Raw genomic sequence first — 21715 nt, 5'->3', positions numbered from 1 at the left:
CATAAATATGAGGGCACATTCTGGTTAATGTAATTTTCAGACAACTACAGTTCTACAATTTGATTTAACAGACGTTCGATGAATCAGCAGTTAATGTTGACTACTGTTGCAACACTAATTAATTTCACTACCATGATCTTACTTACTAGCCTAAGTGCGTCAGTGGTGGAAGAAATACTCAAATCCTGTAATTACTACAATGTTGAGATGCTCTGTTCCAAGTCCTGCATTAAATGTTGTATGCTACTTAAGTCAATGTACAAAAATATGAGTGTCAGAATATACAGGTGATCTAGGTAAAAGTACTGTTTATGCTGAATGATATTAAATTATTTAATTAGAATTATTGAGGCGTTCATGTATTCATCAATCAAATGTTGCAGCTGGTAAAGGTGAAACTGATTTTAATGGCTTCATTTACTGTTGGGATCAATATTTTATATCCTTACGTATCTAAAAAAAAAAAAAGACATCACTGCAGGACTTTCCAATATGAATACATCCTTATACTTTGTATTCTTAATGTGAATATTTACACTGTTTTGAATATTCTACACAATATCTGCCATGCCACTTTATGTCATGGTCATGTTTACATTTCACTCAGTTCTGCTTTTCTTTGTTCTTAGTTTTTGTTTAGTTATAATTTTCTTTCCTTTGTTCTTAGTTTAATTGTTACTTTAATTTACTTAGTTTTTGGCTTTTTAAATCTTATTTTGTACATTGTATTTTAAAATTTATATTGTTTTTATTTCAGAACCCTGTAAGTGTTTATTTAATGTCTACTGTTGCATGAAGAGAGAGTAACGTAATTTTGATCCTTGATATGTAATACTTATTGACGAACTGACAATAAAGCTGACTTTGACTTGACATTTGAATATGCAAAGTAACTGGTGAATAACAGTAATTGCAATGGAGGAAAAAGTGTCAATATTTACCTCTGAATTGGAGTAAAGTGTACGTGTAAAGTAGCAGATAATGGAGAAATATCCCAACATTATACTGAACCATATCTGCTGTCCATACACTACTGAATAAGCTGTCCATTTTCCTCTGATTTCATCTTCTGTGGTAATCCTCAATGAGCTCAACACACTAGAGGCTGGTCATTTTTCATTAGATTTTATTGATCTGTGTAAACGCTCTGCAAAATCTTTACATGCAAAGTTATTTGCAAACATACATATTTTCGTTGCATGCACTATCTATTTACAAATACAGCGATTAAAGAAGAAACATTCCACTGAACTGGCAGAATCAAGTAGAAGACAGCTATGGTTTAGCTCAGAGAGAAGCTCGTTTGCTTTTTTAAACAACAATTGTCGATCATCATGTGATGACCGCCATATAGCTGAAGTAGCACAATGCAGGACTGGTGTTTGAATATTTGCCACATGGGGGCAGAGAGGCTTTACAGAGAAAACAAGACACTGAAAGATCTGAATGTGTATGTACAGGACATCTCATTCAACGATTGAGACTAATCTCAGTCTGCTACTGATAGAGTTGGACAAAGTTAATGTGCTCAGTGATTATTAGTCTATCTTGTGGACGCTAGCAAACCAGTTTATTCAGATTACACCATAGTCATCATAGTCATGCAGAATATGGCCTCTTGTATATAAAGTATTAACAGGAATGTTATGGGGAAGAAGTGTAAACATTAATGGAATTACAATAGCATTAATTTCTTACAAAGTATATATATCTTGAACCACAAGACATTTCATGCATAGGATCTTTTGTTTTCGTCTTTGACGTTGGAATAACTTGCAGACAGCTGTATAAATTGAGGTCATTCCACTTTGTAAGGTGTGCTTTCCTTGGTTTGCTGTGATTAGTGAACAAACGCACACTAAAGCCTTGAATGACTGGGGTGTGGCAGAGGGAAAAGGGCCCTGCTTTGTGCAAAGGAGTGCGGTGGGGTAAAAGCGGGCCATGATTGCCCCAGGCACATGAGAGTCACAGCACAGTGCATGCAGGTAAAGCTGCACATACTTATGACATAACCGCTTCCACTTTCTCTCCTTGTTAAACGGAGCAGCAAATTTTGTAAGGGAAACCTGTAGGAGACCTGACCGTGTGCATTCAGTGTAAACACTGCAGTAGAAAGCCTCTGAGGTGTCCGAGTGACCCGCGAGCTTCAGAGGAGTAGAGGTAGCAGGACGAGACTCCGTTTTCTTCCTGCCAAATCTCACCGCAACGAAGAAATCAACTAAAAACTAAGCATCGTGGTTAACTTTTTAGTTTCTCTAAACACATAGTTAATACTTCCCACAAACTTAAAATTCACAGTTGGGATAACCATATGTAAAAACTCCTGCTAAACTAGGTGTGCTCTAATTTTAAATCACAAATTAACAGCAACTGATTAAGGTTTCATTTAGCTCATGGTCCACTGACTTATGAATCATCTGCAGGATCAGATGTCTATCCTAACCTGAGCAATGTATCAATATGTAAACATTTTCTTCATGGAAATTTACAGTATGTTCAGGACAGTCGAAGTATATGAAGGAGCAGCTGCATGTTGTCTTGCGTGTGTGGCTTGGCATGCTTATACAGTTCAACACAACAGCATGATGTAACCACATGAGAAAGTATAAGTAATACCCTTATGGTCAAATGAATCTCAGGCATGAGGCTCAATCAGGGCTTCCATGAGCTTGAACGATGGGTTTGACCTCAGATGTAATAACATATTGCTTTACTTGCTCTGTGCCAGTGCAATTCAAACTTCATTTTCTTTAGCGTACAATGTGTCAAGTTGAGCACACTATATATCATCACTGACAGGCATGACAGCCTTTTGTGCAGCTGTTTGTTGACAGACATCTTGGTTACATTAATGAAATTTCTAATTCATTTGCACTGCGATTTGTGCCAGAGGCAGGTTAAGTATCAGCACAGGCAGAGAAATTGTTAGTAGGAAAACAAGAAAGAAGAGTACACCAAGGACACATGTGTGAAGACTAAATAAAAAGAAGAAAATGGGGAGGAAAGTGCATCAGGAGATGAATGCAAACAGATCAGGGCGGATAGGTTTTAGCTCATGCGGTATACAGTGGATGGGCAAGGGGTTAATCACTAGCCACATGATTCTCATTATACAAGGTGTGCCAGCGCTCAATCTTCTTGTCCTTGTTCTTCAAACACTCGTACCAGTGTTTCAGCCTCTCTCCTTTGGCAGTGATTCCCAGTTGACACCCACCTGTCAGGAAGGAAGGGGCGTGTGAGCGGCAGGTGGTGAGTCGGTAAGAATTTCAGTTATTTTTATTGCATCAAAGCAACGCGAATAATCAAATACTTACCTATGTAGTCATTGGACTTGCCGATATCATAATCCCACACGGATATATCTAACGTCTTCTTGGCCAGTTCACTGTGTTTGATGTCGTAGCTGAATTCCTGAAATTTGATTGAGATATTCAGAATTTCCAAAACCACTTAATTTCTGAATTGAGTGCAATGGTTTGACAATAAATAGGGGATGTTAATTGCAGTGTTTCACCTTAAACTCTTTTACAAACCTCATTAAACTCTGGGTTTAAAGTCCTCTTCTTGATTTGTGTTTTGCACTTGCCCTTCTTCCCCATGTCAGGCTTCAGACATCTGTGAATTGGGCATGTATAGGATTGAACTTGTGCCATTTCTAGAGTTATTCATTCACAGGCTGATGCACTTTTACAATCTGCTTCACCTACATTTTGACATATGGGTCAGAGTAGCCATTGGCATCCATGGCAGCCAGGTGGACACAGCGCACAACACCCACGATGAGCCGGTTCAGCTGGGTGCTGTACATGAGGGAGATCAGAATCCGGCCCCGCTCTTCCACCTCTGAGCCTTCTTTCCCCGGCTGAGACAGAGCAGAGAAGGGTGAGAGGGTGGGGGAGGAGAAAAAAAAGAGTTCAGGAGGCTTCATGATGAGAGCTGCATGAACTTCTGGAGGAATCTGTCACGTTTAGACATGCTTAGAAATAAAAGCACTGCCTCATCTTCGTAGAGAGCGATGCCTCTGGCTGCTCCGGCTGTTGCAGTTCTCTTCGTCTGTGAGGAGGGAGACGAGATTACAGCGGGTCAGACAGAGATTCAGACGAGCAGAACAGAGCGTTGCTTGACTGTCAGCAAATTGCACTCACAGGCACAACTCTCTCTAGACACACGTTGAAGTTTTTCTTCTGGTTCATCTTCAGTTTCTTCAGCGCCACTCGGGTTTCCCCAATAAACTCATTGTGCCCAAACTTGTCTTCATCGCAGACAGAGAGCCTGCGGAAAACAGGAGAGAATCTTGATTCTACAGACCTGTCAAATAAGGGCAGATTAAGTTTTGAATACAAGACTGTTGCTGCTAAGTGAGTGATTTGCCTGAGGCACACTATCCACCTGAGGGTCTTACGCTGCATGTCCTCCTCCGTCAGGCCGTGATAGGTGAGCATCTCGTTCCACACGGGGTTGCGGGTGTTTCTCAGTGTCTTTGTGCGCAACTTGTTAGACTGTTGGATGCAATGTAAACCAGGACAATGATACATCACTTTCAAAATAGAAGCCGATCTTATGATTTGTCAATTCAAGCCACAAGATGTCAGGCTTGAGCTAGCAGAGAGGTTCCTCCTCATCAAACCAAGTGGGTCTAAAATCACCACCCTTCCCTCTTTCTTTTTGCATAGCATGATATTAAGGTAATGAATCTTTTAAAAGAAGTAAAAGCTAAATGTAGGAGAGGCCTTCTACCTTGCTAGCCCCCGGTAGCAGATGGAGCTTGACATAAGGATCTGCCAGTCCATTTGAGTCCATGGGCTTCAGTCCCTGAGGAGACACAAAGCGCCACGTTCATCACATCACAAACAGCAGAGAGCAATTAAGCTAAAGTGCCATTCAGGAGCTTTTTAACATAAACCACTTGATTGTAATTGTCCCTTTGTGTGGGAGAATGAGGAGAATAGTGGTACCTTTGCTTTGAGGATGCTACAGTGGAGGCTGTTGCTTTCCTGTTCGTAGTGAAGACTGAACTCTAGAGAGCCCAGAGTGGCTGAAAGAGACCCAGACCAGTTATTACGTTGGGCTACAGGGAGACAGCAAGTCTGCTCTTGAATAATTAAAAGTATAAATATAGGGAAAGATTCCCTTGTAATTAAATAACACTCATTTTGCAAGTTAAAGTAAAAATGACAATCATTCCAGAATGGATGAAAAGATGGACAAATTGCCTCGACTTTCACTCATGAAACATTCACAGGCTTCTGTTTACTTTAAGTAAGCAGTAGGAAAATCTTATTAAAAAGCAGGGGCATGTGATATAAAAGAAACCAAATAAACACTCCAGTATCAGAGGGGGACATTCAGAAAATAAAGTTCTGGGTAAGAAAAAACTAAAAACAGATGCTGCCCACACAGATTTTCTTTGGAGGAGTTTCATTGCCTCGCATGGCTGTTGGGGGACAGACTAATTAAATGTCATTTGTACATGTTTCTTGTACAACCATTAACTTGTACAGACCCAGATGAAGTGAAATGCCGATCTGATGATGCTGCTAGATGAAAAAAAAAAGCAGCAGATCATCAGTGTTTTTACATTTCGAAGGGATGCCTGGACAATTAGTCATGGCAATCCATCTAATAGTGTTGGGATATTTTAGTCTGAGCCAAAATGCTGGACCACCTTAGTGATTCACTCAGCAACTGGGAAGCAGGACAACACAGCTATATAATCATTCCAATTACATCACTATAAATAGGCACTGAATGGTCAGACATATGTATTTCATTGACTTTTGCAAATCAAAACACACTTAGTCAGATGTACAAAGCAGCAGCAAACTATAATGTCTATTTATTGACATCAAGCCTAAACACCTAAGTCATTTAAACAGTCAATAGTGAAGAGACTGTAACCAGCTGGGTTACTGAAACCACAGGATCTAGCTGTTCTCACCATTACAACTCTACAGAGAATAGGCACATAAAACCATTTGCTATTTTTGCCATGTTACTCCAGGGGCTTGATTCAACACAGGGGGAATCTATAACTTGTTAGGCCAGTTGTATTTCAAATTATTTGCACAGCTTCATAGTCCCGGACCTCAATAAAATAAATTAAAACTCAGTTCCCCGGAGACAGAATAAAGGCCGTTTGGTGCTGCCGGCTAAAAACATGAATGGCATGGAACCATTCTCATCATGAAAATGGGATATGTGAGAAGAAAAAAATTACACAGATTATGCTTCACTACTGATTCAGTTAGTCACATCCTCCTCTGCTTTAGCTACTGATTTTCATATTTCAATTACATATGGTGCTTCTCATTCGTCATTTTCTTCCCAGCTCAATAGACGCTGCCAGAATTACATTTGCTGTTTGCTGGAACTATTGGGCAATTTATGGATGAATTGCAGATGAATTATTACAAGAAAACTAAAAGGCAGAAATTAAAAGGCAGAAATTAAGCATTGACACAGTATGACTCAGAATCCCTGAGGGGAAGAGAGATGTTGCCAAATTAAAGACATCAACACCAAATACTGTAAGCTGCATGGAAATATGTTACAGTTTTTGCCAATCAATGAAAAACGACACTCTATCTGGTGCTTTTTTTTTTTTTTTTTTTTACATGAAATGAGAGGAAAGGAAACCCAAATGTCAAAACTGTACACAAAGTGGAATCACACTAGACACTATCATCCACCTATGAGAAGGATGAGAAGGTTGAGCAGATGGTGCACTCACTGGCTTCGTCAGAGTCATAGTCGTTGGCCTCCTCCTCCTCCTCGGCTGGGGGAGGTTGCTGTCGGGCAGGAGGAGTGCTGTAGGCAGCTGGCTGCCTCCTGTCCTCTCTTACTGCAGGAGGCGCTCTCTGCTCTGGAGGGGCTGCAACAGAAGAGTAGGCACCTGCATCTCCTGCCACTGGACCTACAACCACAGGCAGTCATGTGAGACTGCGCAAAGTGACACTACTGCAATATTTAGTTAATGGCAGGGACTCTCTATAAGGACGTGAGTAAAGGGACATTGTGGCCGAGCTGTTTCTCACCCTGCTGGGTCACGGCGGCCGATGCAGCAGGCTGTGGTCTGGAGCTCTGGACAGGTACCATCTTCTTCATCACCACTGGGCTGCCCTGCCCAGCCTCCTCAGAACCGGCCCCGCCTGTGGCCATGCGCAAAACCGGTTTAGGGGCCACAGGTGGGTAACCAGCACGGCCCTGTGGCTCTGGTCCTAAAAATGAGCGTGAGTAGCATAATATGGTAAACACAGAGACGCACACTATGCATAAGGGAGAAATACATAATCACACTACTTCAGGCTTTTACTGCAGTGGAATGTGTAATACTCCCTAGTCTCTCCGGATACTTTTGATGTTGCAGCTTTTTCGTTGCAAAGGCATTGACCTACATACACTACAACAAGCTGTGGCAGCCGGCGACTGTACATGCAGCAGCTACTTAGTTTGCCTGCTAGCACTACCCCTCTCTTTTATGGGGAAATCACCCTGCACAGGTAATCACGCTGAAAGTGTGAAATGATGCGGTGTGACCCATCATGCCAGCACCACCTGGAGGCTCATTCCAGGCCACAGCATGCAACTTCCGTCAGCTTAATTGAGCCCTGCATCTCCCTCCTCTGCAACAGTGGGCGGCACTGCCAAATTTGGGAAGCAGATAAAAGGTTTGATGGCTGGGAAAAGAGCAATGAGAGGTGGGGCTGCATGATCGGGCTTCCTGATCTAAAGAGACCGAAGAGGCGGTGCTTAGAAACATTTTAAGTTGAACTGAACCTAATATTAGTTGCAAAAATAAAAAGAACTGTAATTGCCAACAAGAAGAAAACTTGCCTTGTATAGGTCTTTAGTTAAAGGAACTTGTACTAACTGGCAATGTTGGTATTGGCAATTTGATTGGTGTTTTTTGCATTTGTCTCCACCTAAAATAGTTCATGGTATCACATAAATTGTAAAATGCAATGCAGTTCCATGCCTTACTGACATGCTTCATCACTGCATCTCACGTTATGAATGTGTAGGAACTGACAGTGACTCAGCCCTTGCTGAAATAACAATGAAAAGCCTGTTTTGCTAGCTTTGCAAACTTCAAATGTTTAATGTTGTAAAGAGTTAGCTTCCATCAATAATAGACAGTGCTACGGGCACTTGTTCAAAAAGGGAAAAAACTTTTTTGTAGACTACACAGTAAGGCGCTTTTTAGTCAGCATGTCTATTAACTTAACTTTGAGTTGTTGGGAAGCTATGAGGAAAACGCCCACCCAGAGGCTTGGAGCTTAGACACAGTCTTCACATCCAAAAATGGTTTTATCCCTTTTTGAAGATATCCTATTTTCAAAAATAGAAAAATACGCCCAAAAGCTTTAGTATCTAGTTTATTTCCTCACACAAAAAATATGAAGACGTATCAAATATCAGTTTCACTTCAAAGAACAACACTCAGGACTACTGAGAAGTGAAAACCTCACAGGCTGTTCAGGTAGATCCCTTATTTTAAAAGGTTTCTATATATTGAAAACTTGCCTGAAACTTGATGCTCAGAGGCAGGAGCCTGACTCTGATTCTGACCTAAGAGAGACATAACGTAAAGCGACTGTTTATAAAAGCAATCTAACAAGTCAAAAAAGGTTTTGAAAATGGGCCTGCAAGTTGCCTAATAGAAATAATGACTGAAAAAGAGACTGGAGGTGTATATACCTGGTGGCTGTGGTTGGGCTACTGCCTCCTTGGGCTGAGAGGCTGCAGGTCTCTGGGGTTCTGCTGCCTCCTGGGTAACTATCTCATTTGGTTTAGATAATGGCATGGGCGATGGCAGGAAATGCTTAGGAAAACCTTTAAAGAACCAGGCACCGGACCTCTTCCATACCTGAAAACACACACAAAAAAATGTTTGTGTCACAGACTTTCCACCAGACTGTTGACTTAACCCTTTTCAACTGATGTACAGCACTCACCTCTCGCTGTTCTCTGCAGATCTTGCAGAGCCACACTGCACGTGGCCGACTGCCACACTGTGTACCACACTTGGTGCACATGTTCTACACAACAGGAGAAAATAAAGATTTCCAGCTGCTCGCCATCGACAATGTTATCACGAATGCACAGCTCATAAACAACTGTGTTCTTTCAACTTTGGTGTGAATTGCGTTAAAAGCCTGGGTTGTTTGTAATAATTTGTTGGCTCATTATCTACCTTTTTGCAGTCCTCACACACCACCGAGCTGACCTCGGGTGTACCCAGCTGCTCCCCACACAGCAAACAGCGGGACACTCCGTCTCCACACACAGTCTTCTTCATGTCGTCCAGGCGGTTTATCAAGCGCCTGCAGCAGCACAGAGTGAAGTCTTACTTAAAAGGTCACCGTTAATTATCCCTGGTCCAAATTTATGCACTTCATCAATCTCAGCAGGTGATTTTATTTTAATTTACACCTTTCAGAGAAATCACTGCGTGTTTTACAAACTCTCACCCAATTCTTTCCTGCTCCATGGCCTCCATTTTCTCAGCTCGGGCAATCACACTGTTTATAATCTCTTTTTCTTCATCCGTCAAATCTGGACCAGGACCAGGGCCTTGCTGCATGGTCCAGGTGCCCCTGTCAGCCAAACATATTCTCCAGTTAAGGGTACATTATATGATTGATTTTACTGCTTAAATCACACGTGTGCACAGACACACACACGCACACACACAGACTTAACATTCAGGGTTTGAACACACAGAGCAAACACAATGAATGAATGAATGAGCATACATTTACTGCATCAGCACATTACGCTGCTTTCAGAACAGTTACGGAGTGGAAATGCAGATAAGGGGGGAGTTTATCTACTTACTGCTCTTTATCACTGTGTCACAGATCGCATGTAACAGAGGTGCAGGGGAAACAGAGGAGGAGGGCACAGTTAACGGTAGATGTTGCCATGAGAAAAGATTACCAAGACAAGAATGACAGTCACACTTACCCCGCATGCATGGTCCTTTGCCTGTCGTTGGACCCCCAGCGACCCGAGCTGCTGCTCATCACCGTGTCTGTCATGCTGCACTACTGCAGTCTGCAAGGTGGATAAACACAAAGACACAAGAATGACATGAATTCAGCATGAAGCAGTCAAACAAGCTTTAAAATATAAGCCTACTCTGTATTTAGAGTTCTAGTTATGTGTCTTAAGTCCACGCTTAGCTATCCTTTACCCTAAATCAGCATTTACTTAATTGCTACCATGGATTGCTCTCTCATCAAAAAGGACATTTTCTCCAAATGTGCGAGCAGGGACACTGCCAACATTAAACTGGAAAGTCACCAGATACTCTTCCTTTAATTGCCACAGGGTTGAATAAAAGGAAATACTGGTGACCATCGTGAGCCAAACAACCACGAGAATCAACAAAAATCAAGAATTATTTCTCGAAAATCACTTTTTTCCCTTCTTCATTTACATCCCTTCTGTGAATATGCATAAAAACGCTGAAAGATAGAGCAACTTTCACTGGGAGAGAAAGTGCAATTAATAGAGCCAATTTTACAGCCTAATCAGTGCCACCTCCTCTCCCCGAGCCTGTATCAACAAATTCCTTCCACCGACATACTCAAATAATAAATGGATACAAGAAAACATTGCAGAGACAGAACAGGTTTGCAAAATAAAAGCCCAAACCATGCTGACATATAGCGGTTCAAATTGGAGCAGATTTGCTTCGTGTGCATACAGCCAATCGAACAAAGCTTAAGACAAAGCAAGTCTTCCTGTGCATTAGTAACTGGAGTGAAATGATGCTGAAGTGGGTGGTCCAGGTCGTTTGAATTTATGTGCGCCTTCAGCGTTGAGGGCCGTAGAGATAAGGCAGCGCAAATTGGGGGTAGTAAGGTCAATTAATTGAGCAGCTGTAAGTAAAACTGAATGAATTGCTTCCAGTTTGCGAGGGCACGCATTTGAAAGAGACAGATGTGTCCATGCAGAAGGAGCAGCTTGGTTATGCTATAACACAGTGACTATGGCTAAGAGTTTGTCTCCACCATTTCTGATTTGGCCATGGACTGATATTTTTTTTACAATTCTAGACTTTTTCAGAAGATGTTGGTGGAACTGGGAGTGGGGTTGGGAACTACGGGGTGTGATGGAGGTTGCTGATACTCCATGTGGTGAAACTGGAGCTGGCTTGTTTATAGGCCAGAAGCGAGTCAGTGTCACTCAGGAGGACTGTATTTAAAGTACATGACAGTTTTTGTTTGATTACATAGTGCAAAAAAACAACAGGCTGCGAACAGAGCCAAGTGCTAATGATGAAACGTGGGAAGCTGTGAGCGCCATATCCATATGATACACCAGCAATGTAATTCAATCTCCAAGTGACATGCTAAAGATGACACAAAGACGTTAACAGGAATCACTGAGGCAAGTGCCGATGGGCAAGTCTGTCAAGCGTGTGTGTGTCTGTGTGTGTGTTGCTCTATGCGACTACCTTAGTGCTGGTTCAAGTCTCTGGCAGACAATACATGGAGGGATCCTGCAACCACAGGCCACTGTATGCCCTGAGGGGGAAGTGCCAGCATTCAGCGCAGACCAGCGGGCCTCAAACAGGAGCAACAAGAGGAACTAAAAGCTTCACTGGAGCTGCAAGTATCAAGAACCGTGATGACTCAGGATGAGTCAAGTATAGATACTGTATTAGTGAGAGTGGTAGCAAGGAATGTATAATGGTAATGACGAAAGCCAAAAAAAATCGATAAGTTTCACTTGTCTTCAGCAATTCACAGCAGTAAAATTGAGCACTATAGAGCCCTGGAGAACGTGAAAGGGAGGGGTGCGCCATTGTCTCCCTCATTCAGCTGCTCGCATTATGCTGCGTAACGTCAGGCTACATACCTTTTGAGGTGTAATCTGCTGTCTGCCTGCCTGCGGGACTCACAGAAAAGGAACAAATTCACTGTGCTATCAATAGACACTGGGTGTGGGCTTTTCCCTCTGATGCTGCCGCCGCATCCAGCCAACAGAGGCAAACACAGTCTTCAGGGAGCATTTGTCTTTTTCCACTTTTTCTGCAGCAGCGTGACAGATCAGACATTACTCCGACTGTACAGTATGTATTATATACACTGAGGCTCTCAAGCATATCTTTCCTTCACTTGCCAAAGTGAGTTATGCCACCTTTGTCTAACGTTACTCTCCTGGAGAGGTGGATGGAAGGAGACAGATGGGAGGCGGCATTCAGACTTGGGTAAGGTAATCACTGAGTCAGACAAGCCTGAGCTCTCTGCTGGGATAGATGTTACTGCATCACTGAAGTGGACTCTTTGCTGAGGTGACAATCCAGTTAGCATTCAGGAAGGATCACATACACACTTGTCTCATAAAGAGCTGTCAGTAAAGGTGTTGGAAAGTACTGCTTGGTTTCATCTGCTGTAGTCAGAGAGGGTTTACACCTCAGAAGATTTCAATCGCACATATTGAAAACTGTTCCTAAGGCCAATTATCATGGGCTGCTCTGCCCAAAATGTCACACTGGGCCTCATTATTCTGCAGTCATGACATCACCGTTGCCCTCCATCCTGTGTGCTGCCGAGGTTATAAATGCAACAAATCTGCGTCATTTGTGACTCTGACAGTCATCATGTACTTGGTTTCCTCCCATAAAAGAGATGACTCAGTCAGGTGGTGGATTCTTCTCTGGGGACATATTCTACTGTGTTTTCATTATTTTTTTATTTTCCAAAATGTCATTGAGCCTCCGCGATGACGCTCTCATACATGATGCCAGGGAGCCACGCAAGCAACCACAATACACAACAGCGTCTGCAGATACACCCGGCATAGCTTAGTAACAGATCATGTGTGAGATGACAACAGGAAAAGACCAGAGGGAGCGAAACGACTCAAGATAGTCATCTGCCTGATCATCATAAGTCATCCACGCAGCAGGATCTCTCTCCACACAGAATCTCATATGGGGGTGGAGAGGACCAATTTAGAAACCGGTGTCTCCTCCTCGGGGCCAGAAGGGAATAGTCAATATGAATCTGCATCTGTACATCTTCAGGGATGTATGGATACACAACTCCCAGAGCAAATCCTACACATCATCCATCCGTTTTAGCCACACAGCCATCCATTCTCCTTGGATGTTTGGAGTGAATGCTAAGCATGAGCTTTAAGTCTCATCAGGCACTTAGACAGACGAATGTTGTTATATGACTTTCAATAGTAGGTGCATGACTCATTATTGCAGAACATATGACTGGAAAAGAAACTGACTGGAAGAAAAGCACCTTGCTATGTTTTTTTTTCTTTTTTTCAAGATTTTGGCGCATGGTGTAGAAAGCAGGCAGAGTGGCACCAAGGCAGCGAGGCATTGATTGATTTGATGGATTGATCCAGCATGGATCATTACAGAAAGAGCACTAAGACATTAAATGGTGGACTGAGGGAAGTCATCTCCATTGACATCAACATAAAACAAAAGCAAGGTTCTGCTCCAATGTTTCCATTTTATTATTAAGTAATTTGTGCTCTAACATTAAGTCAATTAGTACACAGATTTGAAAACATCCATCTCCAGCCATCATTAAAACCAAGAAGTTTAACTGATTGTGACAATAGCAGCTAAATGTAGTCTTCAAAGCAATTATTATTGTATTCAAAGACAATCCCTGAAGAATACAATGTAACGTTGTTGATTTCTGTACTTGATAACATATTTAAATGGCAACAGCACCATTTGTCTATTTTTTAATAGCCCACTATGTGTCCTACGTGTAGACATATCGAAAATAATGACATTAAACACTACTGCACTTGAATTCCAGGCCAACAATTCCCTCGCTAGCCTCAAAGAAGGACATGTCTAAAATGGGTTAATGAGAATCGGAGATCAATGCAAAGTCCCATACTTGGTTTCACTTAATTTGTCTTTCATCAGGCCTCCATTGATACTTTGATGCCTTGCTACAAAACTTACTTATGTATAGTGGAGGTCATCTTAAAGCTGTGCTATAGCCACCAACAGGAACAACCAACAACCCCTTCCAAAGCAGCATCCCTGTAGGTTCAGATCAGCACTTTCTTCCAAACCATTTTCCAAGGTGCTGATGCTAACTAGATGCCAGAGTTGATATTCATGTCAACACAGCATATCCACACTACCAGTGATTAAATAATCCTGGTGAAACCATACACAGTTTTTCAGGTTGACATGACCATCAATGTTTCATAAGCTATAACGCACTGTGTGCTTTTTTCCCATTAAAGACACAGTAACCTTGCAACCCATACTCATTTTTTCACAATGCTGCAGGAAACTAGCTTGCTTCCAACATGTGCTTTAAAGAAAGCATTACTAGGCTTTTACTGCCTTGTGTGACTATATATCCTCATGTAGGGGAACTATGACCAACATGGCTGCACAAAGAAGGTTTCATCTGCAATAAATATAGTGAATAATGAATGTTTGAAAAAAAATTTATGTGATACTGTGTCGTCTTCTCTTTTTACAGTACAGTGAACAGTTTAAAAAAATCATGACATGCAAAACACAACAAAAAAAACTGCTAAAAAAAATATGAAAGCAGAGTTTAAGAAGAAGGAACCAAACATATTTTATTATAGTTCTTAATTTTTCTTCCCCTGCCATCTGGCCTGGCAGTAGCTCAGATTGTTTTATGTATTATGAAACAGAACACAGCCTGAGATCCTCAGACAGGAGAGTCTTGGCTGGTCTACAGTTTCAGCTCAAGTCCTGTGGTGATCTGGAATATCATGCATTTTTTCTTTTAATTCTCCTCTTCACAAACACAGATTTATTTGAGACCCAATCAAAATCCCAAAATTACCAGGATGGAACGTTTTGGACAGAAGAAAGGCACTGTTACGGCAGTAAAAATCATAAATATACAGCTACATTAGCCGTAATTCCTCGACATAACGTCAAATCACGCTACTATATAAACTTAGAATTCAACATGTTAGTTACAAATATAAGCACGATTCTTCAACAATCAGAATTAAATGCTAAATGTGATGGCCATAAATTTAAAAAACCCTAACTTTCACTCATGGAAAACGATGACCGTAGAAGCAAAACCCCTTTTATGAGTCATCCCCAGTCCTTCACTTAAATTTTCTGCAGAACATGAACTAGTTGACAATACTTTGACTCACGCGTAGGCTACATGTCATCAAAAAGTACAACCAGCTGCTCCTTCACAGTCTGTGGTGACACATGTGGGCTGCTGGTTGGCAGAAACTCAAGGTCTGTGGAAACATTTTTATAGACAGTAAAATGGACATTCTTATAAGAAGCACCACCATACAGCTGACCAGGATATAAACACAAGCATGATTGGAAAGGGTTACGAGTGGTAATCAACTTTAGCTATAAAATAATCACTAACAATTCAAAGGTTGTGTGTATGAAGACATGCAACCCAAAGTAAGGGGAAAGATTGTGCTCAGTTCACTCACACTATGGAATCATAACTCTACAGATTGTAGTTTGGGAGCCACAGTGCTACATTTTAGCCAAGTTAGCAGCTTCCCATGATGGCAATGTTTGTGTGCTTGTCAGCTGGTCCACCACTTTGGTTTATTCACACAGTGATAATAACAGAAAGAAAATAACAAGAAATTATAATTCCATGTTGGGCTGCATGTCATTGGGAAAAACTGGCTTTGCGACATTTGGTTTTTCTGCGATATACATATTGCAGTAGGAAAAAAAATACAACAATTTTCGCCAAATGAATGCCATTTGGAAAAAGCTGTTTTGTAGCTTCCTCATATGGTGGAACACTGTCAGAGGCATCCAGATTTGTTTCTTGTTTTGGATGGCATTCAGATCTGGCTTTGCACTCGTACAGAGTTTTGTGGTGTTGATTTAAATGGTCAGCTTCAGTGTCTTCTAAATAAAGTTAAAAAAAGAAACTAAGTGTATCCAAGAACCCTTGAATCAGAGTATGTTCCATCAGATGAACTTTTCTTGTAAGTTAGTCATGAACTATGAGAACCCTACAAGTTTTCTTTTTGATTCAAGCAGCTAAAAACGTTGTAGAATGCTGCATTTGACAATTGATTGTTCAGATAAAGTTGGATTTTTTTAAGTCTCCACTTCTTAAATTACAATATTTCCTGTTTTTTTTTTTTATTTACTCCTTATGACAGCAAACTACATATTTTGGGCTGTGGACAAAACAAGACATTGAGGACATCATTGTGGGCTTGGAGAAAACTAATTACTAAGCTTTTAACTGAGAATATAATCATGTACTAAATCATGACTATATTGCAATAAAAGCATGAAATAAAAACTATTTGATTGAAGGCTATAAACATTCATGATCTCTGATTTGATGATCACTTGACCTTTGACCTTTTACCACCAGCAGTTCAAAATTTTCACACATCCACTGAAATTTCTTAACGTCGTCATGATTTTTTAAGGACATTTATTCTTACCAATTGATCCTTCAGCAGTACCCTGAGTTCTCATTCAGAGCACCCATGAGGTTCACATTTGTGGTCCTGAGTGAAAGTCTCAACAACTATTGGATGGACTGTCAAGACAACTGCAATAATCCCACCTAACTTGTGCCAGCCTTAGGCCAAAATTTTAATTTGTCCAACACTTTAGGTTATTCCCAAACTAATGACATTTTCATTAGCTTCAGCTTCATTTTGAATTCAGTGCTAACATGGTAACATGCTAAAACATTAAAGACTCCCAATCAAAAGTAACCCTCCATGATACCATATCCTCTTCTCACTGCAGACTTTGTTCTATTTATATAATCTCACCCAATCTGGGTGAAGCCCTGTGATTGGCTGAAATCTCTGATCACAAGTTAGATTTTCTAGAAGCTGGAAAGAGAGCTAAGAGGAGCTGCATAAAATCCAGTTTCCTCTCCGAGAACCCTTAACAATGCAATATGGTGAAAGGCATATGGGTTCTGTAAAGCGTCTTGAGACAATTTGACCTGTAATTGGTGCTATATAAACAAAAATGAAATGAACTGAATTGAATTGAAAGGTTTGTGTCCAATTTTTGGCCAAAAAACACTGCCTACCCCAGCTTTAAATGTCAACATGTTGGTAATAGAATTGCAAGCTTTAGCTCTTTCATCAAAGCATGTTTGAATTCAAAATATGCACCAAATCTATCTTTTAAGATGCATGCTTTATATACAATTATTACCGCCATTAAAAATTTGCAGAAATTATTCTGATTTAATCAAAAGAAAGTAATCACAATATTATGAGTTAAATTACATTTCCTTGGCACTGCACACTGTTTCAAAATCTCCTGATCATTTGGTCTTAAGTAACTAACTTGACAGGATTCGGCTTGCGATGCCTCATGTTCGTCATACAGGCCGAGTGCAGAGACGGGGTAGGAAGCACCGAAAAACACGAGGTAGCCACCCACTCCCAGTTGCATGGCACAACTCCATCCATCCTCCAGAGGACTGTGAGATGCCAGCATAGCAACACACTGAGAGCTTGGACCGGAGAAAGATTGCAAAGCACTGCACCACAAAGCCCTCCACTGCAAGAGGAACACATCACTCAGCATTTTTTAATTATTTACAACTCCCACCCCCATTGCCTTTCACTCTGTGTAAGTCCCCTCTTTAAGGCATTAGTGCCCGCTTTATGTGCCATACTGACCTCTATCAAACTTCATGTACAGAGCAGTGGATTTGGGGGAGAAAACGATCACAGAGGGACAGACAGACTGAGGAAATCTGTTTTGGGTAACAGTGTGGATGTTAGTCTTTTCGGTCTGCAGCATTGACAAATTACCCATGTTTTCACTCAGACAATGGCGTTGACAGGGACCATCTGTGGAACCATCTGCGAGGACTCTTCACCTCTCAAATGTGAGAGTGTTGTACCGTTTTAAATACACACATCTACACCCTCTTGGCAGGCATGGCTCCAGGTCCCGCATCGCTGGAGAACAAACAGGAAAGACCATCCCGTGACCAACAAGGTACCACGCTGTTACCCTGCTATAACTCTTGGCCCTGGCCAGTAGACCTAAATGGGGTGTGTGCTGTGTTTTTCATTCTTAAATCAACACAGCTCATACAGAATTAGAAGTCCATCTCCAATAGGTCTCATTCCAAGTAATCATTCTGCGCTTCTTTTAGAACTACGTCAGTAAACAGCTATAGGACACGGAGCACTCAATTAATTGCACTCCAGCAACAACCTGCAGTAAGTGTCAAATTTGCTGGACTGATGGTGATTCATCCCTGTAAGCCCCTGAGGTAAGAGGTGGGACTTTGAGAACTTGCTGCTGATGCATTGGCCAGTCATGCTCCTTCAATTTCTTCCCATCTTATCTTGGGGAAACAAGTACCACCAGACAGGGGCATTAAATCAGTGCAGTAAAGGTCCGTCGTAAAGACACTATGCATCTATTCACCACAAACCAGAGGAAACCTGCAGCTGGTGGTCTGCTGAGATACACTACATCTAAAGAAATAAGTCAGATCTAACAAGCTCTGTCTGTGATGGTCATGACTGTGTCTCTTTGTTGCTCTGATGCTTTGAAGATCTGGCACTGTTCAGCTGCAGGATATCTGACTCTCCCTCTTGTCCTACTAGCAAAAGCAGGTACAATGCCCCTGGGTGTTTTTAGCAGATCTCTGTTGGCAAATCCTTCCTGTCTTGAAACACTGCAACACTGAAAAATAAGCTTTAGTCCAAACTTTGAGAGGAAAAAAGAGCTGAAATACAAAATATATTTAGGCGTCACTCTGTACCTATGGGGCAAGACAATTACTACAGTTACAGTATATGCGCAGTGGTGATTATACTCAGCTAAATATAAGTGTAGGAGATCCTAAATATGTACTGGGAAGCTGAAAAGTGTTGCTTATACTATAAATAGACTGGTGTTCACGGTACAGATTCAGACACAGCCCAGTTCTGTTTTGGATATTTAACTCCTTGTTCTCTTGGGGAAATTTTCCGTAAAGGCCACATTAATTACCTCTGTCTGTTCCAATATGTCAACACTGTTTAGACAGATCTACTCACTAGTTTCAGAGAGCCCACGGAATCGATTCTCATCCACCGCTCTGATGAGAATTTGAAGATGAAGCCACTCCCTTCTGAAGCTCGGCCACAGACGGCACAATAATGTATTTCCTCCAACAAATTGAAAGATATGCTCAATAACAGAACGCAAAAGCCTGCAGGTATTTAGCATTTAGGTTCAAAGCTCCATGTGTGGATTGTGAAGAGCACAGAAGAACATGCCATGCACCTTTACCAACTGTGGCCATGGTAACAGCAAGATCAGAAGATGAGAATCAGTGATTAAACGCTGTGTGTGTGTGTGTGTGCGTGCGTGCACGCGCATGTGTGTGTCCACTAGTCTGTGTGTTTGTAGTAGACTAATACCTGTGCCAAATTTCAAAACCCATGCAGAACAGGTTATTGTTGCAACTGACATAGCTGAAAGCACAGCAGGGTGAGAGAGGAAGACAAGCTGAAGACATGGGATTGTGGGTACAGTCAGCGTGTATCCTTTAGCTTTAAATAATGCAGTTAGTGTGCGAAGCACTTACTTCATTCCTCCATCTTTTTCCACCTTTCCCCTAAACACCCATGTTTCCTCTCCATCCTTCATTTCCTCATGTTTAATGTGACCAGACCTGGCAAACCTTGTTTCTCTCTTTCCTGATGCTTCTCCCCTGCCCATTCCCATTCTACCCCTGTATGGAAAACAATCACAGGCTAGCAGGGGCACAGAAAAATACAGAGAGAGGAGTACCAGCAGAAGGGTGTCGTCCAATCACTACCGTGGTTGCTCATGTGAGAGGAGGCAGCTGCAGATATCTCGCAGACTGTTCATTCAGTCTTTTCTCCCCTCCCCCATTTAATCCCCCAGCTTCAGGTTCTGTAGGAGGAGTTGGAGATGGTGGAACTGGGAGGCAGATTCCCAGCTCCTTTTTTCATGCCCTCTTTCCATATTAACACCAGAAGCAATGAAGCGTTTGGTCCAGTAAGTCTGTTTACAGCACACACACATGCTGCTTTGACCCTCCAAGTGTATCAACCCCAGGGTGCAGGATAAGATAACATCACAACAAGTAGGCAACTGAATCACCTGTCCAGCGGCACAGCTGGAGTTGAGAGCTGCCCTGCCCACATCAGCATTCGGAGGCATCACTGATGTTTTTCCTCCCAGTCTGCAGGCACAACAAGCCCCAGTGTGCGCTCCAAAAAATCCTGCAGCAACGCCCAGGGACTGCAACCACACAATCTCCCACATGACTTACCAGGTCTGTTTTCTTATATCAGATCTGCAACAAGGAAGCACTCGTCTTGAAGTAGTGCAGCCAGCCGGTCTTGTATTAATTATTCTTGAAGGGGATTAAGATGTAACGCACTGAGCTCCACCAAGAGTTATATTTATCAGCCACTTGTGAATAAACTTAGTCCATTAGCATGCTGCTGTAAATCAGTGCAACAATTTAAAACATGGAGGCAATCTGTATCAACACCTCTGCACGCATTCTGCTGCAGAGCAATGTTTTCAGAGAGACATGTTTCCCCTAAAACAAAAGAATCAATCAAATGTTCATTTACATAGCCTAATTGGCACCTCACATAGGTTAATTAGCAGCAGCTTCATGCATACTGAGTGCACTGCACACAATCCTCAATCTTCTCTTTTCACTCAAATGACTCAGTAAGTATCTGACTCATAAAGACATTGAAATGTGTTCCATCAGATTAATAAAAACAGGCAATGAAACATGTTCCCTCCTAAGAGATCACCCATCTCTCTTCTGAATGAAATGCTGCATTCATTCAACTTGTAAATGAGAAATTATAAAACACTGAGTCACCGGCCGAATGCACTAACCTCAGAGCGATTTTAGGGTGAGGATGCAATGTTTGAAAAATCCTTCGAAGGAGATCGCAAAGAATCCTACCTGAGAATCCAGTCCCTGGCTCCCTCTCTCCGCTCTCTCCCTCTCTCGGAGCTGTCAGGGAATGATGCGGACTAAATTTCTGTGCAGCGCTTGGATCCGTCCACTGAGTTAGTCATTGCGCATGGTGCCTGTCACCAAACCCTTCTCTCTTTTTTTCGTTCTTTTTTTTCTTTTTGCCTGGAGGAGTCTTTTGCTTGAGGCACAACGGATCACTACAATGTATGGGAACTCGTCTCCTACCCTGCGCGGAGGATGGAAAGCCCTTGGTACCCTGGGAAGGAAACCCCTGGATCTGAAGTGATAACACTGATGCTCAAGTGGGCAGTCATCACCTGATCCAATTGTCTCTGTAACATAGTGTCTAAATTTGTCTCATCATCCTGGCAGCCCTATTGAGAAATCACTGTCATTTTTATTAGATTATGTGCACTGATTTATGAATGCGCTTCATGTTTTTTTTAAACATACACCACAAGACATCATATGGTTGTTACAAACTTAACTGACATTTCGTTTATAAAAGATTTTTATTTTAATTAAGTCATTGTTTTATTTTATCTTAACAGTCGAGTTGTTTTTCAGTTTGTGTCTATTTTTATCCCTCGTTGCAATGGAACCTCAGAAATATCCCAAATGCTCTGAAATCTTTTCTTTATTTCAACGTGATGATAAAATCTAGGTTTTTTTTTGCTTTTCGTCTTTCATTTACAATAGTTGGGTTTATATTGTTCTGCTGCAACAATTAAATCTGCAAGAAATGATCGCTGAAA

At 41.6% G+C, this 21715-nt stretch overlaps 1 protein-coding gene across 5 annotated transcripts; it reads right to left on the bottom strand.

The window, feature by feature from the left end:
* Window positions 1-1109: 1109 nt before the first annotated feature.
* On the bottom strand, window positions 1110-21227 carry LOC111580367 (rabphilin-3A-like). Of its 5 annotated transcripts, none has more exons than XM_035956266.2 (19): window positions 20946-21227; window positions 9967-10056; window positions 9838-9849; window positions 9471-9596; window positions 9194-9323; window positions 8955-9038; window positions 8698-8866; window positions 8524-8568; window positions 7035-7217; window positions 6731-6913; window positions 4956-5035; window positions 4738-4812; window positions 4390-4499; window positions 4146-4272; window positions 3994-4053; window positions 3708-3862; window positions 3534-3615; window positions 3315-3411; window positions 1110-3214 (listed from the first exon to the last, which is right to left on the bottom strand). In XM_035956266.2, exons 2-19 carry the CDS (start codon window positions 10038-10040, stop codon window positions 3084-3086), a joined length of 1923 nt encoding a protein of 640 aa, XP_035812159.2. In that variant the 5' UTR covers window positions 10041-10056; window positions 20946-21227; the 3' UTR covers window positions 1110-3083. The 5 variants fall into 5 exon arrangements, with proteins under 5 accessions (XP_035812159.2, XP_023143856.2, XP_054867612.1 ...); XM_023288088.3 differs by having other exon boundaries at window positions 3997-4053; window positions 20946-21226; XM_055011637.1 differs by lacking the exon at window positions 9838-9849.
* Between the last annotated feature and the right edge of the window lie 488 nt (window positions 21228-21715).

Source organism: Amphiprion ocellaris, chromosome 6 (genome assembly GCF_022539595.1).
Source record: "Amphiprion ocellaris isolate individual 3 ecotype Okinawa chromosome 6, ASM2253959v1, whole genome shotgun sequence".
Lineage (NCBI taxonomy): Eukaryota > Metazoa > Chordata > Actinopteri > Pomacentridae > Amphiprion > Amphiprion ocellaris.
This window is presented reverse-complemented; position numbering and strand designations above follow the sequence as displayed.